At 34.6% G+C, this 26,813-nt stretch overlaps 1 protein-coding gene across 26 annotated transcripts in view; it reads right to left on the reverse strand.

Annotated features, from left to right (window-relative positions):
* The window catches only part of USP53 (ubiquitin specific peptidase 53), a 203,953-nt gene that overhangs the window by 154,139 nt on the left and 23,001 nt on the right, over positions 1 to 26,813 (reverse strand). For 25 of the 26 annotated variants that reach the window (XM_073804914.1, XM_073804913.1, XM_073804909.1 and 22 more), the window contains exons 3-14: positions 23,067 to 23,159; positions 19,656 to 19,790; positions 17,495 to 17,608; positions 17,332 to 17,414; positions 14,973 to 15,078; positions 14,231 to 14,377; positions 13,281 to 13,430; positions 8,786 to 8,948; positions 8,138 to 8,290; positions 6,649 to 6,795; positions 4,959 to 5,697; positions 3,805 to 3,881 (exon numbers count right to left, since the gene is read on the reverse strand). In XM_073804914.1, the coding sequence (XP_073661015.1) occupies positions 3,805 to 3,881; positions 4,959 to 5,697; positions 6,649 to 6,795; positions 8,138 to 8,290; positions 8,786 to 8,948; positions 13,281 to 13,430; positions 14,231 to 14,377; positions 14,973 to 15,078; positions 17,332 to 17,414; positions 17,495 to 17,608; positions 19,656 to 19,790; positions 23,067 to 23,159 (2,107 nt within the window). The remainder of the gene's footprint in view (positions 1 to 3,804; positions 3,882 to 4,958; positions 5,698 to 6,648; positions 6,796 to 8,137; positions 8,291 to 8,785; positions 8,949 to 13,280; positions 13,431 to 14,230; positions 14,378 to 14,972; positions 15,079 to 17,331; positions 17,415 to 17,494; positions 17,609 to 19,655; positions 19,791 to 23,066; positions 23,160 to 26,813) is intronic. The other variant, XM_073804915.1, reaches the window with a different exon arrangement.

Consider the following 26,813-nt stretch of genomic DNA (forward strand, 5'->3'; position numbering starts at 1 on the left):
CTTTTACTAGGTCACTAATGACTTACTAACTGCTAAACCAAACTTGGACTTTTTAATCCTTATTCTGCTTAATCTGTGATCACTTTTCTTTTTGAAGCTCTCCATTTTCCCAGTTTCCGTGTGCTAACTCCCTCTCCTGTATTTTCTCATACTTTCCAGCTACTCCTCATTCTTTTCCAAAGTTGCTCCTTCTCTCTACTCTTAGCTCATCTCTTTTAGTCAGCAAACCCCATGTTTCTTCCTTTGTCTATATTTTTTTCCCTGAAATCTCCCATTTTCCTGCATGATGTTGTCCATGTCTACCGCATTCAATTCCCATATATGTTGATGGCTACCAATACATAATCTTTCCTGCATTCCAGACATTTGTTCCTAACTAATCTACTTACCTAGATGACAAACCAAGCAAATCCAAAAATAAATTTGCCATCCTCTCTCACCCCCAAAATTTGTCCCTTCTTCCTATATTCCTCCATTTGGTAAATGGTGAATCCATTTATGTAATACCCAAATACGGCCACCCCCAGCTTTCTCCTTTTCCCTCACTGTGCACATCTGTCACAGAAAGTGACTCCACTGTCCACACATTCTTATAATCTCTCAAATCTTCTTTCTTGACATTGATACTGCCTTAGTTTATACCCTCATCTTTTCTCTCCTAGGCTATTATTCATCTAAATAATTTTTCTCCCACTGCTCCAAATTCACCCCCTACACTGCCACCAGAGTCCTTTCTAAATGCAAACTGGAGTACGCTACTCTCCTTGTCCTTAGATGCCTTTCCATTTACTTTTTAGGATTTAAAAATAGCATAAAAGTTTCATCATGATTTGGCTTCTCTCTATCCTCTAACCATCACCTCACAATTTCCAGGTATGCATTCCAGCCTTGTATATAACAAACTAGCTGTATCCTTCCAATATGTGATAGTTTCTCCTGACCATGTGCTTTTGAACATGTCATTTCTTCTGTTTTGAATGTAATTTAAGGCATTTGACATTCTCCCCATTAGTGACCCATTTTTAAAAGAGGAGCTAAAATAATCTAAGTGGCATTGTGGAATTTCAACAATGTTCCCAAATAATAGCTTTAGGCAGTGTAGGTATGTTTGTTTGCAGCAGAATCCATAAATATAATAGGCTATATAATATCTCTATCAATGAAAAACTATCAGTGAGATAATTACAATGGCATTGTTATAGATTTTAATTTCTCTACCATCACATAAACTTGTACAGACTAATATTGAAAGCTGACTTAAATGTCAAACAAAATATGAAAATAAAAAATTTTCTAAGGTTTCTTAACTTTGTAAAAGTCTTTTACCTATGGATAGAAAGTCATTCTTCAGGTCAATAATGTAAGTGTACCCCCATTTTATAATTAAGAAGTAGGAGAAATCCAAGAAAATCATACCAAGCCACAAAAAATTAAACTGTGCCTTACTGAAAAAAAGGAAAAAATCCACGCAGGGCCAGTTTTTAGCTTGGAAAAAAAATTCCTATACCCACTTTAACATGTTCTCAAAGACTAGGGGAGGGAAATGCACATACAGATACCATAAGGTATGAACATTAATAAAGTTTCCCTAAGCAAACACTAGCTTAAAGAACTATGGTAGGCTTTGAAGTTTATTAAACAAGAAATAATTTTAATGTAATGCAATTTATGTAGTTAAATAAAACGTGGGGTACATAAAACCATAACAAGATACCACTTCACACCCATTAGGATGGCAATTCTCCAAAAAAAAACCCCAGAAAATAACAAGTATTGGTGAGGATATGAAGAACTTGGAACCTCTGCACTGCTGGTGGGAATGTAAAATAGTGCAGCTGCTGTGGAAAACAGAATGGTGGTTCCTCAAAAAACTAAACAGAGAATTGCCACAGGATCCAGCAATTGTGCTTCTGGGTATATACTCAAAAGAACTGAAAGCAGGGATTTCAGATATTTGTACACTAATATACACAGGGGCATTATATACAATAGCCAAAAGGTAGAATCAACCCAAATGTCCATCAACAGATGAATGGATAAACAAAATGTGTTACATCATATAATGCAATATTATTCAGCCTTAAAAGGAATGAAATTCTGATACATGGATGAACTCTGAAGACGTTGTGCTAAGTGAAATAAGCCAGTCACAAAAAGACAAACCCTGCATGACTCCACTTATATGAGGTACCCAGAGTAGTCAAATTCAAAGAGACAGAAAGTAGAATGGAGGTTGCAGGGGCCAGGGGAGGGGGGGATGGGGAGTTGTTTAATGGGTACAGTTTCAATTTGAGAAGATGAAAGAATTATGAAGATAGGTGGTAGTGATGGTGGCAAAACAATGCACATGTACTTAATATCAGCCAATGGTAACTTAAAAATGGTTAGAATGACAAATTCTGTGGTGTATATTTTACCACAATAAAAAAAATTAGTTTTAATTGGCTACATACATACTATTTCATATTAAGTGGGGAAACCCAGAACAAAGCTATTATAGCAATGCACTCCTAACCATCGAAATTTCTATGACCTTGTGTTTTTATTAATATCAGGAAGCAAGCATCATTTTATAAAGAGCACTGAACTTGCAGTTATTGTTCAGTTTTTACTGACTTCTGCTGTTGATTTCTGGCCAGCCTTTTACTGTTTCCTGTAATACTTGGTTACCAGACTTTTATCAGATTTTTTAAACAGGCGAGACATTTTATATGGGAAAGGAAGGTTATTTCCTTAATATAAGTGTTTCCTTCTGATATTATACCATTTGATGAAAACAAAATAATTAAACATTTAATCATATTCAATATCTGCAACCTGAAAAATAATCTCCACAAAAGCCTTAAGGATGATAAAGACTAAAAACAAACTTTAAAATGTGTTCTTCGTGGCTATTTTTTATCGTGAAAAACTATAGCCCTTCTAACCCTCTGAATTCTAAAATTTGAAGACAATGACTTTGATTCCAACCTCAGTAATCCCCTTGCTCATCATTTTCCTTGATCCCTGTTCCCCAAATCCTTCAGGTATAACCTCTCAGTAACAATGCCGAATTCTGTAGACAAACATCTAGTTTTCTTTGCTTCTGGGCCTCTATGTGTTGCTAACAAATCGCCTATAATAATGTCACACCATTACGTATTTACTGTTTCCGAAGTGAACTTTTCTAGCAGGCTGTTTATCAATTTTTCTATCTGTCCTTAACGCCTGTGGTAGACATTAGGACCGTTCATACATATTGCAGTGCACCAGCAAATTACCCTTTTCCACCCTCTTTGAAATTAGGCCTGGCTGTTAAGACTTGCCTTGGCCAGTCAGATGTGAGTGGAAGCACATTTATCACTTCTGGGTTGAAAGTTTTAAGAGCTTACATGTGATTCACTATGTGTGTCCCCTTCAATCTCCTCTCCCCCCAGTACTGCAATGATCAAAGAAGTACTGGTAGAGATGGAGTCCCATTAGCCTCAGGCCCTGAGTGATTACTAGGAAGAGACTTCATGCTGACATTCACAGGACACGTGCTGTGAGCAAGAAACAATCTTGTACTAAGACATGGAGATTTTCAAGTTGTTACCACTGCACAGCGCAGAACCTAGCCTAGCCTGACTGACACACTTTCCCTTTTTCCTATTCCCTGAAGTAGCTATTCCCATCTTTTAAGACTTCAAGCATAAACTCTCCCAGCTTCCATCCTCATTACTCATAAACTTATCAGTGACAGGACTGTCCTTAGCTTCTTTACTCGTAATACCATGATTTATTCTTTACTGCTACTATGATAATATATTTAAATAAAATTTTTACCTTCCAAGTAGTTTTTGCTCTGTTGGGAGGTACAGTTCATACGATCTATGTTTAGATTGCTTGTCTTAATCTGGTTGCTAGAGAATAGAATAAAACACACACCAAACACATCAGCTATAATGGATTATTATTTAGTTTACCCCAAGAAAAAGAAAGGAAATAACATTTGCTAAACAATTATTATATACCATGTGCTGTTCTAGGGGATTAATGTACATTATTAATCTACATCTCACAACTTAAAATACTTAAAAGGAGTTGTTATCCTCATTTTTCAACAGGAGATTAAGGCTGTGAAAGTCAAATTAATTTGCCCAATAATTAAAATCCAAGCCTATCTGATTACAAAGTTCTGATCTTTCTAATACCCTAGGCTACCCCTTTCGAAGAAGTATTATGAAATTACCCTGCAAAGTAAAAAAGCTTCCCAAGTCTTTATTACAGTGATTATTTCGGTAAAACATGAGCGGTCGCTTTTTCTGGCTTTTCAACAATGAATGTAATAAAACACCAGCTAACATCAAATTAAGATGCTTTAGATCGATTAAGAGCAGAAATAGTGGCTAAATTGACCTAAGTGGTGGACATGTTTTAGAGGTTACACAAAGAACTGCAAATAGACTGCTAACAGTAATATAATAAATGATTTCAGAATTAATTAAGAATTAATTGAATACAAACTTAGTTATTTGGCTGTATTCTTTAATACTTGCTAAAGGAAAAATATCTCTTTCATGGAACTGGGTTGTGACAGAAGAAAATAACCCCAGTTCTGAGTTACAAATGTTAGAAATGGGATAATGAACATTAACTAGGTTGAAGAATTAAACAATTAGCTGAATGACTGAGATACACCAATTTAAATCTATGGTTTAAAACTTGTAGTATATATACATCAATAGCTTTTAGTGGCAACAATGATAATGTATTTTACTTTCTAAACTTCCCCAAAATAAACAGTTGTTATTTTTGGAATCAAGAAATAACTATTAAAAATAGAAACTTGAAATATCAAATAACCTGCAATATCCCAGGATACTCTGAGCTCAAGCTCTTTGCCTTTCATTTAACTGACCCCAACCTTTGAAAGTTACTTCAAATAACTAAAAAGAGAGAATGGTGGGGGGAAATTATTCACATAACTTGTGTATTACCTGAAGGATGCGGTTTCTTTAACACCACTGATATCCATCACTGCACCATTTCCATCGATAACAGGTGACTCCAAATTAGCAGAGCCATTACTGATATGATCACTGCTTTCATATCCAGACTCTGTCCTTTGCATCTGCCAATTGTCACCATGAACTTTAGTTTCTTTGAGGGCTTTATTTTTTTCTGCTCCTTTTCCATTAAATTCAAGGGAACTCCTGCTTCCTGTTTCCTGCTTCATTTCATCTTCATATATAGTCATTAAACATTTTTGCTTTGGATTCTCTTTTGGACAACTGTTAAAACTCTGATCTTTGCTACATTTAGATTTGTTACTAATATTTGATTTATGTCTTGGACTATGCTGCCTTTTTTCACTTTCATTAAAAATACTATCGACATTTAATGTTTCTCTCATAGGTTTCCAACCTCGATTTCGGCTTTTAGTGCTGCCATTACAGCTGCTTCCTTTATCCCTAGAATCTTGGCTACTGTCTGTATCATATCCAGTACCACTGTCACTCTTAAATTTGCCAGTTATTTTCTCTCCTGAAGCAAGAATCTGGGATTTACTTGAACTTAATGTTTGTGCAGAAGCTCGACTCTGATGGGCAATTCGGTCATGCTTACACGGTCCTTTTCCTTGACTATGATATAGATGTGGATTCCCATATTGTCTAAAGCCATTTGGGGCAGGAGGTGATCCAGACTTGAAATGTGGAAGGTCTTCATTAACCAAATCTTTAAAAATAAATAAAAATACAAATGAGCTACTCTTCAGAGCCACTTTTTAGTCACAAGCCAAATACCTTGTTTGAGAAGAAATGTTAAACAGTAATAAGTAAATCATAAAATAAATGGTTATATAATTATTTTAAAAAATGATCTCTAAAGTAGATGATAAGATAATTACAGCAATTTTAAAAAACTATTCTATCTCATTCATAATTAATAAAAACCATAAAAATAAAAATATTTCCCACCTATTATATTGGTAAAGATTTAAAATTTATTAAACCAATTGCTGCTGGAAACAGACATCTAATCACTGTTGGTGGGAGTGCAGACTGTCAAGTATTTTAGGAGGACAACTGAGCCACACCTACCAAAGTTGAAAATAAATAAACATACCCTAAACCCAGCAATTATTCTGAAAGAATTTTATGCTAATGGCTGTATGCAAAAAGTACCTGTGAAAGGATTTCACTGCAGCAAGAATCTTAAATCAAGTTCTAAAGTCTAGCAATATCGGTTAAATTATACTATGTTCATAAAGAAAAGAGCATAAAACCATAAAAAGTAAGACGTGCTCATAATGAACTGGAAACTATTAACAGTGGAACAGAGTGAAAGTCAAGGGTTGCAGGAAAAGAAGTTCTTTTCACTTAATTTTATAACCTTCCTTATTATTCGAATGTACCACACGGGTGAATTGAATTTATAGTTAAAAGTAAAGTTGAAACATAAAAAACACAAGTATTCCAGGCTAGAATTGAATAAGAACTAGGAAAACTTTACATTTATAGGTTTAATAGGTATATTAAAGAAATCATACTAAGATACATAATATCTAAATAAATATATATAATATATAAAGAAATTATATTAAATTGTATTAAATTATAAAACTTAGCCTTAAAATAAGAAATTAGCTGCCCCTTTTCCAATGAATGCTGTAAGTTCTTAAGTTACCTCTATGTCTGCCCAAATCTTTTCTTTGTCCCCTTTCCAAATCTTTCCTTTGTGAGGAAAGTAAGTTTTTCTGTTCAATGGCTTTTAGAGCACATTCTCTGGAAATGTCTTTTATTTTTTCCCTTTGATCATTGTGACTTGACTTAACTGTAAAAGAAACCATTCTTTAATAATGATACAGATCATTTTTCAAATTGCTCAATAAAAGTACAAATTGAACTATATTAAAATTTAAGATGCTATATATTAACAAAATACAGATTAAACTATACAATAAAATCATTTTTATGCTTAACTAAAAACTCAATGTGATTTATGCTGACACTAGAGATGCAAGCTGTGTTTTAAAACTTCATGTATAGCTCTACAGCGAATGTAAAGGAAAACAAGAGAACTTTTCTTGAAATAATGAGAGCTAAAGGTAACTGAGTGGTTAGTATGTGTCAGGCGCTATTCTAAGTGTCTAAACTCATTTATCAATACTCCTCTGAGGTGGGTACAATTACTATCTTCATTTTGGATTCAGAAACAGAGGCATAGAGAAGTTAAGAACTCGCCCAAGTTCACATAGCTTGTACGTGTAGAACCAGGATTATTAACACAAATTGCCTGGCTCCAATGTTTGTGTTCTTAAACACATACAGTTTCTAGTAAAAGTAGGTATCTTTGAAAAATAGATAATGGCTTAATATAAGAGTATCAATAATACATAAAATGGAAAAAGTTCCATTAAGAACTTTTAAAAGCATTTATCGTAAATGGTAATTGTTAATGCTGAATCTTATCACCCTTGATTAAATGGGTTACTTTTAGGGTTAGACATTATTTCATTAATATATTTAAAAGTTCCTTACAAAATCATCCTCAACATCCACCCACTTAGAGTTTTGCATATTTCTAAACCATAACTGTACATCATGCTGTGATTGTTTCATGTTGGACCCTAATCACAGATCTTGGATTGTGAAAATTAAAGCTGTGGAATGATAATAACAAGAGACAGTTGAATAAAAATGAGGTTAAAAATAAACTACAACTATAGTAACTTCAAACTATTGTTGCATTCACTAATACTACATTTAATTTTGGCATATGAGTCAAATTATTAACTGAATGTTTTTCCTCTACAAGTTAACAATTAACTCCTTGAAGGAAAGGCCATATCATAGCTTTCTCTGGTGACAGTCCAGGTTGCCTCCACCCTATTACGTACAGCCTTGAGTGAATGGAGAAACTCAAACACTAGTCACGTCAAACTGTTCAAATAAAACTATAGGTCTCGGAGAAATGCTTAAGTCCAAATACAAAATTTTGTTTCTACTTTTTATTTTCTCTTCATGGCCAAGGAAAGCTAGTTAAGGACTCTCCTCTTGGTCCTTACCAAGAATTACAGATTCAGTAAGTGAAGAAAGAGGGAAGCTTAACTATGAAGAGAGGGGGAAGCTTAACAGTTCAAGGACGATGTAAAAATGACAATTTAAATACATACCTGTTCCTCTACTGCCACTTGTTTGAATGTGGCTCTGATTAAATGATGAAATACTATCTGCTTGAAATTTTTGATTTTCTCTCTGTTTTGTCTGATCACCAAATCCATTTTCTTTTGAATTCTCCGACTTATGAATTGAGGACTTTTCACATCCTTAAAAAGACCAACAAAACTGTATAATCCCCTTCCTCCTCTCCACCAGCAGAAGAGATATTTGAATCATCTTTTCAGACATTTTTAATGATATAGAGAAAATTACTTAAAAACTTAGAGGACTGACATCTTTTAAGGACTTCTACATGCTTTGTAGGGCATTCAAAAATGGCCTCGCTGCTTTGGACTTTTCTAGTGTACTAACTCACTTTAAATCTCAATATTTACTGCTAGTAAGAGCTACCAGCCAAGTATCCCCTCCTGTGTTTGTGTGACCATAGTCGTGGGTGGCTGCTGAAGGTGCTTCTGAGGCCACAGAGGAGGAAAGGTTTCTTTATAAAGACTAATTCTAAGTATTAGAATTTTCCTGAACTCCACTTTACTGAAACTAAATTTTGAAATTATCCTCAACATTCATTTCATATTCAGTATATTAGTATTCCTAGTGTGATTGTGATAACAGAAAAACACTAAAAAGAACTTTTAAACAATTACCTATATTTTCTGCAACGGATTTATGAGGTGACCAGTTGATGACCTGCCTGAGCGCATCTTCAGTGGAAACTGCTGTGCCATCTGGGTTTGCGTAAAACAAAAGCAGTGGTTGGAAGTGGCATCGGATACACTTGGAGACCACATCTTTCCATCTAGTTCCAACCTTAAAAAATTACAAATGAATAGAAACAAAACAAAACCTTGTAATCAATGTGTTACATGAAAAGGCAGAGACTGAATTACTTTGTATATTAAAAAATTTTAAAGACACTCAGACACTAGTAGTTCAACTGTTCATCACACTATATGATTAATTTTATTTAGTAACTAGTCTAGATAAAAATCATATAAACATTATCATTAAAAAACTGATGGGCAAGATTGTACACTTTCTATATCAAGATCTAGATTATCAAAATTTTAAAGGCTTTGTTCATACATGTTGACTGACTTTTGACAAAGACTTCAAGCAATTTAATAGGGAAATATAAGAGTCTATTCAACAAATGGTGCTGGAACAACTGGATGGCCGTATGATGACTGGATGGCAGCCGCTGCTGCTTCTACTTTCAATGGATTCCAGAGACTGACCATCTACTATGTGACGTCAGGGCCAACATGGCAACTGATGCAGCAAATCCAGAACCACGACTTCCCACTCGGAGTAGAGGAGCAGGATGTTGGCACTCTGCCTGTGTCCTGTGCTTGGGAGAGTGGAATGAAACAGCACCCAGAAGCCTGTGCTTCAGCTCATATTAATGTGTAGATACCATTCTTGTAGCTGTTAACTGCGAGTTTAGCTTGATTTAAGGGTTTGGGGGGGACCATTTAACTTAATTTCTGCCAGTTTTGAGATGTCTATGTAAATAGGGTTGGCACAGATGCAACAATGTGTAAGACTAGGTGATGGGGTCACACTTATCCGTGTTCCTATGGAAACTATTTGAACATTTGTTTTACATGGATTTTTATTCACTTTTCAAACATGCTACTAAAGTGTGCCCCTCAACTGCTGAGCAAGCATTTGTAGCTTGTGCATTGGCAGAATGGGCCAGAAGCTTAGTGTTGTGACCTGTTTTAAAATAAATAAATAAAGTATCTTGAAATAAAAAAAAAAAAGATATTATGCCTAGCAAAGGAAGCCAAACACAGAGAATGTCTATTGTAAGAGACCATTCACATAAACTGTAGAATGAGATCAATGATTTCCTGGGACCCAGGGTTGGGGACAGTAAAGGGACATGACAGGATTTTCTGGAGTGATGAAAATGTTCTATACAATGATTGTGGAGGTTAAACAGGCATGTATACAGTTGTCAAAATCCAAACTAGACACTTAGAATGGGTACATTTTAATGTTTGTAAATTATACCTCTATAAAGTTCATTTAAAAACAAAACAAAACCAATGAAACAAAGCATTCTAGAATATTCGCTTTTTATTAGAGAAGGGGTCTTTAAAAAAATTTGAGGAGTTTGTTCAAATTACACATTTTTACTTTTTTTTTTTTCCGGTACACGGGCCTCTCACCGCTGCGGCCCCTCCCGCTGCGGAGCACAGGCTCCGGACGCGCAGGCCCAGCGGCCATGGCCCACGGGCCCAGCCACTCCGCGGCACATGGGATCCTCCCGGACCGGGGCATGAACCCGCGTCCCCTGCATCGGCAGGCGGACTCCCAACCACTGCGCCACCAGGGAAGCCCCAAATTACACATTTTTAGCTGTTTACCCCCTTTACCTGGGATTCTGAGATACTTGAAGAACGAGAGTAGTTTGAAAACAAAAGAAACCTGAAACTCAGAGAGTGACTACCCAGTTCTTCCTTCAAATTTTGACAATTTAAACTTCCTTCAAATTTTGACAATTTAAATGCAAAATAGGAGTGCCAAAATGTTGCTGCATACTGACTCAAGATGGAACTTCTTAATAAACTGCCATATCAAAGTACTAAGTAATTCAAGCAAAGTGTGGACTTTAGAATATGAGTTTCCAAATTTTTTCACTGGCTTTATTGAATAAAACTTAATAAAATAAAACCATCCAATTACACTGTACAAGTCAGTGAGTTCTGCTAAATGTCTACAATCATGTAATCCTCACTTCCAAAACTTTCCCTGTACCCCTTTGCAATGCCTGGCAACCAATGGTCTACTCTGTCACTTTGTGTTTTCCTTTTCTAGAATTTCACATAAGCGGAATCATATTATTTAGCTGTTTGTGTCTCACTCCTTTCATTTAGCGCAATGCTTTTGAGATTCTTCTACATTGTTGCATGTATCACTAGTTCATTCCTTTTTATTGCTGATTATTATATTCCATTGTATGGTTGTACAACTTCTTTATATTCACCTGATGATAGACATTTGAGTTGTTTCCAGTTTTGGTTACTATGAGTAAAACTGCTATGAAAATTGAAGTACAAATTATGTATGGATACATGCTTTCACAGGAGTGGAATTGCTAGGCTGTATGATAAACATGTTTAAATTTATAAGAAACTGATAAACTGTTTTCTAAAGTGATTGTTCAGTTCTGCGTTTCCATCAGCCTCACAAGAGTCCTTGTCAGCTCTTGGTATGGTCAGTCTTTTTAATTTTAGGCATTCTAATAGGTGAGTAATGCAATCTCATTGTGAATCAAATTTGTACTTCCTTTGTGCCTAATGATGCACTGAATATCATTTCAAGGGCCATTCATGTATCTTCTTTGGTGAACTGTCCAAATCTTTTGCCCACTTTTTAATTGATTTGTCTTTTTATTATTGAGTTTAAGAGTTCTTGGGCTTCCCTGGTGGTGCAGTGGTTGGGAATCCACCTGCCAACGCAGAGGACACGGGTTCGAGCCCAGGTCCGGGAAGATCCCACATGCCGTGGAGCAACTAAGCCCATGCGCCACAAATACTGAGCCTGCGCTTTAGAGCCTGTGAGCCACAACTACTGAGCCCACGTGCCACAACTAATGAATCCCGTGTGCCTAGAGCCCGTGCTCTGCAACAAGAGAAGCCACCGCAATGAGAAACCTGCACACCGCAACAAGGAGTGGCCCGTACTCGCCGCAACTAGAGAAAGCCCGCACGCAGTAACGAAGACCCAACACAGCCAAAAATAACTAAATTAAATACATAAATTTAAAAAAAGAGTTCTTTATATATTCTGAATATAGCCTTTATTAGATATATGCTTGACAAATATTTTCTCCCAGTCTATGGTTTGTCTTTTTATTCTCCTAACAGTACCTTACTGAAGAGCAAAAGTTTTGACAAAGTCCAATTTATCAGCTAGTTTTATGGTCCATGTTTACTGACTGTTATCTAATAAATCTCTCTATAGCCAAACAGCAGTTTTAACCTTCTTATCTGATATGTCTACTTCTGTCATTTTTGGTCTTTTTTTTTCCTAAGGCAATTTAATATCAGATCTGGCCTGGAACTGACCTCCGAGATCAGTTATTAGTATGAACCCTCGTTTTTGAGGTGCTGATGAAGTTTCTGAGAGAAAAGAAGGTGTGCTCCATTTCCCTACTCTGCCTGCTCACCCCATTTCATGTGATTTGAAGAAATGAAATGGCAGAGAAGGTCTGTTGTTACTGATATTCCTTCAGGGCATGGGTCATGTCTTCCTACTTCTTTGTATATTCGGTAATTTTTTAGTGAATGCTACTTTGAAATGGCATATTGAAATTTCACTGAATTTTACATTTTTGGCTATTGAACTATTTTGTTTTCCTTTTAAATTGTTGACATGTAGTTATGTGTTATGTCATATGGTATCATCTTGGCCCTTTGAAGGCATCATTTTAAGCTTTTTATGTCAGGTCCAGAGCAATCTTCAGTCTAGGAATAATTTAGCCCCACCATTAAGGTGATATTTTTCTGAGGATTCAACTTGATGTCCTGTGTATCCACTCTTGCTAGTACGGATGCAAACTATTCTAGCCCCATGAGTTTAGGGAATTGTTTTCCAGTGGTCCCTTCTGCCACCTTGTGCTCATTTACCCTACACATGGTGGATCACTATTCAGCCAAAGATTAAAGGGGATCCCTCTGCCAATCTCCAGGACTTTCCCTCTGTGCAGCTTTCTTTCTGGTAATCTGTCCAGCAAATTTTAGCCATCTTGGCCTCCTTGAACTCTAATTTCGGTTTCCTCAACTCAGTGAGACTACTAGGCTTTGTTTGGGTTCTCCCTCGCTGCACTGCAATCCAGAAACTACCTCTAGGCAGGAGGCAGGGATCATTGTAGGGTTCATCTTGTTGGTTTCCCTTTTTTCTGTTCAACTGCCTGTCGTCCAGTGTCTAAAGTAGTTGCTTCATCTATTTGGTTTTCTAATTTTTAATACTGGAGGGCTTTAAATGATGCTATTATAATTAAATTCACTTATTTCTATTTTATATACTTACATATAATAATTATTTTATATAATTATTTCATTATTATATCATTTATTCCTAAAAAGTAAAAATCACAATAAATATTCCAGTTAGTAAAGCGTCACTTACCTCTTTCACATTTGCATCATCAAAAAATACCCATTTGGAACTCTTGGTATGAAAAGCAAAGGCACAGTAATGTCGGCTAGTGTAGCAAATCATGCCAACAAGGTGAAGTTCGCTATTTTTGGCATTTTCATCAGTAACCCTATAAAAAAGCTGTTTAAAAATAATGTATATTTAATACTGTATCTTTTTTAAAATGAGGAACAATTATTTGATGAGTCATGCGTTTGATTCTCTATGAAAAATATTTCTCATGCATACTGCCCCAAACTGATATTATATTAGTACTAAAGACACCACATTGCCCTGTTAACAGAATTACTACTTTCAATTAGTCCACAAGAAACATTAAGTCCAATAAAATGTATTTATTACAACTTAGTTTATTAGCACAGTATCTCTAACACAGAATTGACACTTTACATACATAAACTCAAAATGTGAGGTAAATTACACATTTCCTGATAATTCATGATTGAATCACATATTTTAACATACATTAAACGTACTACCTCAAGATAACTATTTAAAAGTTTAATTGTAATATAAACCAATTCAAAATGTATTAAGATGGTAAAAAGCATATTAAGAGATAAGAGCTGTAGATGAATTTTAAATCTTAAATTTTTCTAGCTTAGTATTTATATTTATAATCATTATCAAACACACACATATACTGTATATGCATATACAGTATCATATCATCATCACTCTATAGTGATACAGGGATAGAGCACATGATGGTTTAGTTTGTAACTGAAAGACATTCCTAGTCTAAGCAAGAAAGGCATTCCAGTTAGCCTGATTTGATTAACTTTATCAGAGTTACATCTGCAAATTATTTCCTTTAGAAAGAAAATTTAGTTCTGAAAAACAAAGTGCCTTATAATATATGAAGACGTTTTAGAGGAATTTAAAAATAAAAAGGAAGAGAATGAAAAGAGTTGATATACCCCGGGAAGATAAAGATGTGTCGCGAGATTCCGAACAACATCCTCGGTCAAGTCAGAATGCTCAGAGTCCCAGACTAAACCAATTGTAACAATCTCTGGGCAATTCATTAAAACACGCCGAATTTTTATTTTTTGGCCACAGTTACTCTAAAGAAAAACACAAAAGACAACTTTTGAAATATCAAAACAGATATACCACAGGTAATGCCTTATACAGTTTGTATTATGCAACAACATTCTTAACATGTATCAGAAATTTATTTCTTCAGCATATTAAAATAGACTTCTAGCAAAGTATTTGTCTTAATTATTGATTAAACATAAAGTTTATTTTAAATCAAAGTACTTTTCTTCGGTATTTTTGTAAATCTGTTAAAACAAGAATTCAACCTAAAAAAATAGCAGATATAAAGCCCTTGAAGCCATTAATAATGTTACATGAGGGAAGAATAATACCATCTGTAATGTTTATTTAAAGAAAAACAAAAAAGAAATTCTCTTTAGTCAAATGATAGACTTCAGAACTTAATCAACATATGCTACCTTAAATCCTTCACAGTGTTACAAGTTTTTAAAGAAATAAGAGCTCATATGGTATAAAGAGTTACCTAAGAAAACACTGAAAAAATAAATTCTTCAAATTAATTCCAGATATAATTAATATTTGCATGGTAATTTCTGAATGTCTATTTTCAAATTTACAAATACAGAAGCACACTAGAGTTCTCCAAATTATACTTACAGGACATTTCCTATAGTCATCAGTTGTATTTGCTGCTTGCAGCAATTCTGCAAACATTTCAGGCTTAGAGCGTTCATGCCTTTCCATCATTCTTTCAACTTCATTGCTACAAAAGAAAGAAGCAGTCCCAAACCTGGCCTACGAACTTAAAAAATATCCAGTAAATTTGCATCAAAAATACTAAGTTATCAATATCGGTATGATCATTTTTTCTGTCTTAAAACACAATTTTGTTTGAAAAATTAACCATGAAGTAAATTTCCATGAAATGAAAAATTATGATATTTGGCAGGTTATGATGAAAAAAGGTCAAGAACAGAATAAAATAACATGAAATCATACCATTGTTTGGAATTAGATGAATGAGGTAAGATGTTCCATCTGAAGGTAATTCTAAGTTAACAGTTTCTTTTACGTTATTACTTAACAAACAGGGACTTGAGTTTAAACTTTTGCCTAACAAGAACAAGAAACTTTAGGAAAGGCTCCCTCTCTGGCCTAAAGTTCCCATAAACAAAGTTATTTTCAGCTAAGAGAAGGGCCCTTTGCTGATTAATGCAGAAGTCACAACCAAAGCTACTTAAATGAGGCTTGTGCCTTTTGTTCCTATTATGACTACTAACCATTTCATTAGAGTCTAGGCAGGGTATCAGTGCCATTTTGTATCCAACTTCTCCTAGAGTCAAATTTTTACATATCAAGGTATTAAGTAACTTTAAACAACTATTTAAACATTTCCAAAAAGATATATAATGTAAGCTCAATACGCCTACTAGTTTCCATTCGTGGTGCTCTGGTTTTACTTAATAGTAATTTTAACTATCCTAGAGCTGGATATATTTTACAGTTCAGTGGTAAGTAATATACAATATTCAATAACAACTAAAAGTACCAATTCTTCTAAAGCACTTCACAAGTAGACTAGAAAGCACTAAATCCGTCAGGCTCATTCAAAATGCACATAATGGTTTTTTACAAAATTGACAGCATCAGAGTAGTGGTTAACCAGATACATTTTGAATTTGAAATGAACCCAGACCTGGATTTCAATCTTAATTCATCCATTTACCAGGTTAATCATATTAAACCTATTTCTTGATCAACAAAAGTTTTTGTTAAGATTAAAAGCAACAATTAATGTAAAGCCTGGAACATAGTAAGCATTGAACAACTGGTATTCAATACTTATCACCAATAAAAAGAGAGAGATTATAATTAGAATTCAAATTCTGGGCTTTAGCAATTCATGGCATGGACCAGAGAGAGACTGATGGAACTCTAATTCTCATTACCTGATACTGTCTCAGAGCACTGTCATTTTACACAAGAGTTTCAAAGTAGACTTAAAGTTTTACAGCTTTTAGTTTCTGGTCTATCCTGATTCAAACACCACCCTACTCTTCAAACAAAGTGAATGAAGCTGACTACAAATGACTGAAGTTTAAAGAATGTTCCTCTAAATCGATGTTTCCCAACTCTGTATATATCCAAATTACCAACTTGCTATATTCAATGATCTTTAAGAAATAATGTGCTATATCCAAAATAAATCAAGGAAGTTTAATAATACAATGAAATGGACGAGCACCTAATATTCACTTTGTGCAATGATAAAAATATTGGTAGCATTTAGTAACTAACTGCTGTACTGATGCATTCTGATTAATAATTATTGACCCATGTTTTGTCTTTTGTACTAAAGTATCTGCAAACATTTATGATCTCATTCAGTGTTTATCATACATCAAATATTTACACTCTCAAATACCTGTTGCCGTGTTCAAACAACTCTTACTATGTAAAGTCTAGAGATCATTTTTGGATCCCTAAGCTGATGTTTCATGGCTAGGGAGGGAGGGGACAGACAAGCATGGCAAATTTTTATTTCAGGTGAATGTTATGGCCTTAAATGCAATAAACCTAACAGAGGATTATTTTCACTTTTTTCTTTCTTGTCTGCTTACCCTAGCTTCCATCACTATGCAGGGACATGGTGGAGCCGACAGGAGACATGGCCACTACAAAGGTAACACCTTAGCAAAAATGAAGAAATCATGTACAATTCCATTTACCCTTGAACTTGTCATTTTAAGCTCTCCTTCACGGTTTCAAAAACTTGCTATAAATATAAATAAATATACATTTTGACTAATATTCTGTACATTTCACTGAGTGACATCTATACTTGGTTAAGTCAGAAACAACTGAGATAGACATCACTTAGTACCCCTGATGGTAGCACATTTGTTAATCTCAGAGAGTAGATATTCAGATATGCTACAGTTGCATAAAATGAAGGCTCAATGTGATCACATACATGACTAACATCTTTGGTAAATATGCTTTAGTAGGTTCTTACCATAGGGCCGTTGTAGAAATGTACCGCACAAATTCTGTAAAGGGTAGAGGATCTGATGATGCTCCACAGCTACGACACACACACTGCAGGTAAAAATATATGTCTAATTTATCAATCATAAAACATAAATATAGTCTCTAATAAAACAGTTAAGCCATCTCACCTGTTCATACAGAGTCATAGCAAACTTCTGGTGAGTGATACAAGATTTAGAGGTACACATGTCGGCATCTCTGCTTGGCACTATGTGAAAATGAATCCTCTCCAATATATTTTCCTAATTAAAAAATTAAGAGACAAATGAGTTGCAAATCTTGCATAGGACACTTCAAAATACAACTCTTTTTAACTTTACAAATTGAAAAATCTAAGTATTTTCCAAAGTGTCAAACTCAGAAGTGCCATATACATTGTCAGCTTTTCAGCTTTTCCCTCTTTAACCGAGCCTTCAAATGTTGCTCAATTATTCACCTTTTGCAGCATTCAATTTTAAAAAAATTTTAGCAAAACATTATAATGTAACATGATTTTAATAAAGATTTAAAAAATCAATTCATGGTGGCTGACATCTAGAATTTAATATTAGAAAACAAGATTTCCTATGTTCCCAGCATTCTCACATTGAGAAAAAGCAATTAATTAAAAAAAATCCTACTTGGATCACTTGGATAGTCTATATAACTTAAATCAAAACATCAATGATAAAGGCTTATAATACCTGCACTAACAACCCGAATGCAAGTAATCTGCTCTTCAACAAACTTCTTATGAAAGTGTGGATTTGTAATATAGATCAATAAGGGGTATTAATTTCTTTAACAAATTATCCTTTTTACCAAAACTTAACCAATGGATTATTTTAATTAGTTAACTTCCCCCTCCTCTGCCCCAGGACATTTATAACTATTCAATTATTTAAGCCTGGATTTCTAGATATCCCATGAATAATCATATCATGGATTAGGATTAGTATACTTCACTTAAGTGAAAGTAAGACTATAAAGTTCAGTATTGTACAAAATATATCCATTTATATTTTAAGCAGTGGAGCAATTATAAACATGAGAAGTATGAAAAGCGTATTTCATGACTGTGTGTGTTGTTTTTGTCATATTTTAGTCAACATGGCAAGTGTGCTAAGCATTTGAGATGTTCATTTAAAAAAAACACAAATGCCAAATGAATTCTATAAAGAGTAATAAATTCTTCAAAAATTTGGAGAACGGATTGGGATGCTTTGATGATGCATTATCTAGTAGATGTGACTTATGTTGAACTTTAACAAAAATAGATTAGGAAAGTTTTGAATATTTCAGGAACTTGAGCAAAGGCTATAAAAACAGGAATTTAAAAGACATGTTTGAGGAATGGACTGAAACTATCTCACCAGAAGGGAAAATTCAGGAAGGAAGCAAAGAGATAAACTGGAGTTTGAATTTAAAGAGCCTTAAATGTCAGAAGAGAGTCAGATGTGAATCACAGAAATATATGAAGTGCAAGCATTTATCTGAAAAAAATTATATTAATATGGTGGCTGCTAAAAAAGACTCTTAGGATATAGGTTAAAAGGACACTAGCAAGGAGGCTTAAATAATGCTGAGAGTAGAGGCCCGAGCTAAACAGAAATGGTGACAGGGAAATAACATGGCGACGCAAACCTTAAAAGGGTTTCTGATGAAAGAATTTACAGAATTTGCTGAAGAGATATAAAATTAAGAGAAGAAATAGCTATCTTAAATATAGGTGACATCTATTTTATTGAAACGATTAAACATCAACATGCATATTTAAGAAGGTATATAAGGTACATCCCTGATCAAAGGAATGCTCTACTTATCAATATGGTGGTAACACAGTCTCAGAACATCAACCTCAGTGAGTGATTCTCAACCTGGAGTAAGATGTATATCAGAATTGTTGCCCCTGACAGCTGCCCATCAAGATCCTCTGCTCTTCAAAGAGAATCATTGCATGTAATGAGAAATGTTACTGGGAGAGTGTGTTGCATATGTAAAGCCCATGGAACAGAACGACTTAAGTGCTATGATTTATACATAATAAGCCTTTTTGCTCCAGTAACTAAATTTTAAAGTATTTTAGTAGCCTAACTGAAAAATTAGAGCAGCACAAATAATCAAAAGCAAAAGTACACAAAACACATGTGGACTTAAACTGAGCTTTGAAGGGTAGGTAAGACAGGGATCTACTGAGCAGTTCTGATACTTTTCCACTGCTATAAATTTATGTTTCATTTGTCTCAAAAGGTGCATAATTTAAGGAATGCAAACTGCCATTCTAACTTAAGGATTATCAGAAATACTTACAAAGCACTCTGCAGCATCATCCATAAGGCCAAGCTGAAATCGCTGCTCATCTTTGAAACTTTCTGCAAGAGCATGCCTTATGTTATCCGAAGGAAGTGCTTTTTCTCGACTGTGTTGAAACTGTGCAAATATCGTCTGGGAATCAACGAATACATCAACCAGTAAGTTTAACACCAACAACTAAAAAACACTTGAGCAATTTCATTTCAACAGCGAAACTCGAAACTCTATACTCAAACTAACAGTCTTTTGCTTTAAAATTCCATTAAAAAATTAATTATTTCTATGAGTAATATGTAGAAATGGTTGCCCAAGTCTCTAAATCAAATGTTAGTGCATAAGAATTAAACATGGAAAGTTCTCAGATCCCATCCTCAGAGATTCTGATTGAGATGAGGCCCATTTTTAAACTGTCTCCTAGCTGACTACGATCTAAGTTATTTAGAAAGAGTTTTGAGATAAGTTGCTTTAAATCTTAAAGTGTACTGCAGGAATTAAAATTATGTTATACAAAAATAAACATCATATAATCAAATAAAACAGTAGGAACTCACTAGACTTGAAACAGTGGGAACATCATTCAAGAACATTAAATTATAGGTGTTAATCTGGTCTTCTATTTTCTTTATTGAATTTAAGCAAGAAAAACTTTTTAATAAGTTCCAGTTTTATGACAATCATCTTAGGTGAGTGAAAGTAGGGAAAAAATAAAGTTTGCTGTGTGATAAACCACCAAATAAGGATTGATCATATTAAGTTCTATATTAATTAGCTCAAGGGGTATGTCATCTCAAAAAAAAACTGCATTTAAGATGAACATATGGTAGGCTAGGAAATATTTCAAGAATCTGTTCCACTGATACAAGAAAATTTAATTTACAAATAAGAAATTTAAAAAGAAAGATGCCAAGTGATATTAGATATTCAGAACCAAAATTTTTAGCTACAATTACAAATGATAAAAAATGAAAAATATTTTCAAAAGTCATTTCTTATTTAGGTAGTCAACTTTTCCAGGTAATGTTTAAGATATTAATCCTACACATTTAACATCTATTTTTTTTGATTGTCTAGTATATGTGAGGCATTGTTCTACACCAGAAAACAAAGACTCTGCCCTCATGGAGCATACATTCTAGTTGTAGTAATGAGGAGAGAGCAAATAAGTAATTATATGCCAGAATGTAATAAGTACAATAGAGAAAAACAAAGAAATACAATACAAGAGAGAAAGATAAAGTAGTGTAATAGGGATAGGCATGCTGGGGGTAGGAGAGAGGAAGGGAGCTTACCTATTACCAAGGGTAGTCAGGGAAGGTCTCACTGATGGAAAAATAACATTTAAGGAGAGGCATAAAGGAAATAAGGGTGTTAGCCACAGGGACATCTGGAAGAAAATCATTCTAGACAAAAAGAATAATAATGAAAACACTCAGAGATGAAAGCCAGCTCTGAGAAACTGCAAGGAGGACAGTGCAGTGTGCGTGTGCGCGCGCGCCTGCGTGCACACACGCACACGCACAGGTGTTTTGAGGCAGGGGACGCAAGCAGTGGAAAGAGGCAGGTGATGTGTAAGGCTATGGGAAGACCTGAGCTAGAAAATTTAACTAGTTTTTACAACTGGACAAAACATTCAAAATTTACTGCAGAGTAAATAAAATGCAATACTGTAATCTGATCTAAGTTCATTCTTCATCAACCCTATTTTTACCATATAAAAAAGAGAATATAAAATCACCTCCTGATTGGGATTGACATGTATACACTGATGTGTATAAAATTGATGACTAATAAGAACCTGCTGTATAAAAAAATACATAAAATTAAATTAAAAAATTTTTAAAAATAAAATAAAATTGCCTCCTTTGGTGACTTATTCAAACAGCCTTTTTAGGAATGTAAGTCAAAATAAAGCATGAAAACCACCTTTTATTTTACTGTATTATGTATATGTGTGTGTACTAAGAATATTCAAGAATGTAAAAGACTGAAATATTTATTTCTGAAAACATATTAATCAAATCTTAAATTCTTGGGCAAAAATTTCAACGACATAAATGAGTTACTAATATATACTGGACTCCCTGTTTCTGCCTTTGTCCCTAATCTATATATTCTCATCCAAGCAGCCAAAGAGATCTAGTCCAAATATTATACTTACTTAACACAGGTTATATCACTCCTCCACTCAAAACAATCCCACGACTTCCTAAATCACTCAGGAGAAAAAGTCAAGGTCCTCACAAAGGTCTAGAAGGCCCTACACAATCTGAACTCCTGTTCCAGTTATCTACTGCTGCACAACAAAACCACCCCAAATCTTAGGTACTAAAAATAACATTTATTTTGGCCACAAGTTTGCAGTTTGGGTGAGGACGGCTCAACTCTGCCCCACTTGCAGTCATCTGTAATAGTCTGAATGCTGGAACTTGGGAGTCATCTGAAGGTCGCTCACTAGTGTCTAGAGGTTGATGCTGGTTGTTGGTGCTGCCTGTTGGCCAGGAACTTGGCCGTAGCTATGACCAACTTGGCTTCCTCATAGCATGGCAACTCACTTCCAAGAATGAGCACCCCAACAGACAGAGCCAGGTGGAAGCTTTATCACTTTTTCTAATCTACCCTAATCTCATTTCTGCCACATTCTATATGATGGAAATGAAACATTAGGGGCAACCCATATTCAAGGAATTAGACTCCACCTTTCAATAGAAGAGTGCAAAAGAATCTGCAGACATTTTTGAAGTCACCACAACTCACCTTACCTCTGAGCTCATCTCCTATCACTGTCCCCCTTGCTCACAAAGCTTCTGCCACCAGTCAGGTTTCCTTTAATATGTCACGCACACTCCCACCTCAGGGCCTTTGCAGTTGCTGTGTCCCTGCTTGCCTGGAAGGCTCTAGTCCACTCCATCACCTTTTCCAAGTTGTGATTTAAATGTCATGCTCTCAGTGAGGCTTTCCTGGCTACTCAACACTCTCTAGTACCTATCCCTGATTTATATTTCCTCCTTTGCAATTATTATTACCTAACATACTTTATATTTTGTTTATTTATTTTCTTCTCCCTTACAAGAATGTAAGCTACATGAGAACAGGGATTTTTTATTAGTTCCGTTCACTGCTGTATCCTTAGTAACTACAGCAGTGCCCAGAATTCAGTAGTAACTCAAAAAACATCTGTTAAATGATTATTTCAAAATAATGAAAAATATAGTGTTCCTAACACAGAAAAATGAATCCGTAAACCTGAATAAGTCATACTTTAAGAATTTCTCTTCAAAACTGTAAGTCACTTGACAATAACTTTAATTACAAATAAACTAAACAAATATGTCAAACAAACCAAACTATCAAATAAAATTAAATCTTTTGAGAAACAATAGTAATTTTTCGGAACTATTAAAAGGTTACCTTCAATGCACAAAATATGCAGGCAACTCCCTGACAAACATGTCCATCCAGAACCCGCAAGCTTCTTCGGAATATATCTAATTGCCATAAAACCTAAAAAATAGTGAGATGTAAAGAAAGAAAGAAACACAGTAATATTTTTCTCACTGGGATGAAAGACAGATTTAAATATGTTTTAAATTGTGGGAGGCTAATAGCTTCTTTTAGTCTCTTGCACATAATCAGATATATACTACTAAAAATAATAAGTATAAAAGTGCTATATACATGTAGTTCATATATAAAAGATGGATTTAGAAAATATTACTATGGATTCACATGTAAAAACCATGACAGGCACAGAACAAGAAAAAAATAACTCCTCAGTTAAGGAATTTATATGAACAGGAAACAAGGGATACTGAATGCAGGACTTGGCAGAGACTTGAGAGAGGAAGTGATTATAATACTTGGAATGAACTGAAATTTAGGAAGGAAATATAATTGCAGTTAAAAGTCAGGGTGTACCAAATAAGGGTCAGTATGTAGTGGCAAGAAAAAAGGGCAGAGGCCTGTGTGGTCATTGTATATTGAGTGAAGAAGGGGGCATCTGTGTAGTCATGGGGGTACAGCATAATATGAAGCAGCAGTTAAAAAATAACCTGAATATATTTGCTGCAATTATCCAATCATCATTTACTACTAAAAAAACAAAAACAAAATAAAAGACTGTAGTTGTTTAAATAAATCAGTCTAATACTTAAAATCATTCTAGAAAAATCTGAAATTTATACAATGGGGATAACTGTGTCAGCCTCATAGACTGCTTGTAAGGATTAAATATATGTATGTAATATGTGAAGTGTTTAGAGCAGTGCCCAGTACACAAGTGGCATGCATTGAATGCAACCTGCTATTTGTTGCTGTAAATACTATTACAACAAACAATTAAGATACTTCCTCAAATAATAAAACCAAGAAAATCCATTCACCATCTCACATTTCTCCCAACCAAAAAAAAAAGTTAATAAAAACAAATAATTTTAAAAGTTTCCTATTTTTTAATAACTCAGTAACTGAAAGCCATTTCAGAATTTCTCTGATAGTTGCTTTTTCTTAAAGCATAACTAATAGGATTCATTTAGTTATCACAAATAACTCAGTGTTTTGCAGAGCACTTGAAAATGTTTAACAACTTTCTTGCATATCATATTCTATCATACCATAAAATATACATTAAAATTCATTCATTTGTCAAGATGAAGGTCACGACAGCACAGCTGTGAGAAGTGCACAGCACTGTAGTTAGTGATACACCCTCTGAAGACAGGCTGCCTGGGTTCTAATTCTGGCTTTACTGTTTACAGCTCTTGGGCTGACTTGAGCAAAATATTTCCTGAAACTTAGTTTTCTCATCACTGAAAGGAAGATTAGAGTGGTACCTATCTCTTAGGATCACTGTAAGAACTAGATTAGATAAAACACAGTGTACCAATGAACAGTAAGAGCACAATAAATGTTAGCTATTAAATATTTTAACTTTGCTTTTAACTTACAGAACTCAAAACCACACCAATTATGTCATACCTACTTAACTGTACCACTTTCTCATCAAATAAAAGTTCAAACTATTCAGCCAAAAGAGAAAACTCTATAATCTGCTTATAAGGCTTACGAATTACGTCTTTCAAATGTAATGTTTTCTAGGGTTAGCAAAATGTTTAACTTACACTGGATCTAAACTACAGAAAAAAATATTTTATGTGACTTCTCTGTATACTACTCAATATAAAAGTTTAAAAATGATTTTCACAAATCCATACCAAAAATTATCTGCATTATAGTTAACCTTTATCCTATTTCATTTAAAAATGTTGATTATATTCTACCACCTGTTTTAAATTAAAGCCTAAGCTAGTTGTTGGACTAATTAATTTTTAGCAATATAATTTTATAATATAAACATTTTTCTTTTGCATTATTTCCATGTTTCATTTTAACATGGTACCTAACAAAATTAGTGTAGTTATTTTGAATGTTTATGCATGTTTCTTATTTAGTTATTCCCCAAAGATTAATACATATATGCATATGCATTTAATAAAGGAATATAAACCTTTCATCATATTCCTGACCTCAAAATAATATAAAAAATTTTAAAAAATTAAGGGGAAATGGCATATAAATTCATTTTTCTTACTTATATTACATCCAAAACATTTTAATAATGTCCATTTTTAGTAATTTCTTACAAAACGTATTTCACAATTTATTTCTCAGCAGTTTAAAAAGTACTCATCAAACTGCGTATTAGCATTTATATTCTGAATTTTTAAAAATGAAGTCAGGCTTTTTCTGACAGAAGTCTACTTGAATAGCTGTTTTGTCAGTGAGGACTGGCTTTCTAAATTAGTTTATACACTAGACATTTTAACATCAGGGGCCAGCAGATTCCCTGGGTTGAAGGGATGGAGCTGGGAGTTCAGGGAAGCCAAAGCAGCTAGAGTTGGCGGGACACAGTGCCGCAGTGGGGAGAGCTGCACACAGAGCTCGCGAGGGGGCCTCTTGAGTATTCAGGTAAGCACTGTGAGGAAACTACCTGAGACCAGGAAAGAAAATCCCAGAAGATTAGATGTAATGCCCAAAGCACATATCAGTTCAGGGCAGTGCCTGTTCTCAACAGCCAAAGTGGAAAACATCATAATTCACAGAGCATCAGTTAAAGAAAGAACTGTCCCTCCCCACTAGCAGGGAAATTAACCCCAGAATAAGCACAGTTCTGGTACTGCCTACAAAGCTTAAACATAAAATGATCAAACTGTTTCTAAATAAACTAATCCTATCCCAGAACAATGTTCAAGAATATTTTTAGGAATATAAAAATACCCATCACCCAACAAAGTAAAACTTAAAATGTCGTCTGACATCCAATCAAAAATTACCAGGCATGGGCTTCCCTGGTGGCATCATGGTTAAGAATCTGTCTGCCAACACAGGGGACACGGGTTTGAGCCCGGTCCAGGAAGATCCCACATGCCACGGAGCAACTAAGCCTGTGCACCACAACTACTGAGCCTGCACTCTAGAGCCCATAAGGCACAACTACTGACGCCCACATGGCACAACTACTGAAGCCCGCGCGCCTAAAGCCTGGCTCCACAACGAGAAGCCACCAGAATGAGAAGCCTGTGCATCGCAATGAAGAGTAGCCACCGCCCACCTCAACTAGAGAAAGCCCACATGCAGCGACTAAGACCCAATGAAGCCAAAAATAAATAAATTAATTTTAAAAAATTACCAGGCATTACAAGAAACAAGAAAATATATTCCAAACCTAGAAAGAAAAAAAAAAAGAACAGAATTTGCACAGACAGAATTAGTAGACAAGTACATTAAAACAATTATTATACCTGTATTCATATATTCAAGAGGTCAGAGAAAAGATTGGACATGTTAAGTATAGACACAAGTGATTTTTGAAAGACCCAGAGCAAACTTCTAAAGGTGAAAATTACAATGTCTGAAATTTAAAAATACACTGGTGATATTACTAGCAGATTAAATAAACACTGCAAAAGAAAAAAATTAATGAACTTGAAGACACAGCAACAGAATCCTATAAAATGAAAGAGAGAAAAACAAAAGAATGAGAAAGGCAATGAAGAGCACATCAGTGAACTTTGGGACCTAAAGCAACCAACTGAATATGTATCAATAACTGGAATCCCCCAAAGGAGGGGAGGGATAGAAAATTTTGAAGAAATAATG

The sequence above is a fragment of the Tursiops truncatus genome, chromosome 5 (genome assembly GCF_011762595.2).
Source record: "Tursiops truncatus isolate mTurTru1 chromosome 5, mTurTru1.mat.Y, whole genome shotgun sequence".
NCBI classification, from domain to species: domain Eukaryota; kingdom Metazoa; phylum Chordata; class Mammalia; order Artiodactyla; family Delphinidae; genus Tursiops; species Tursiops truncatus.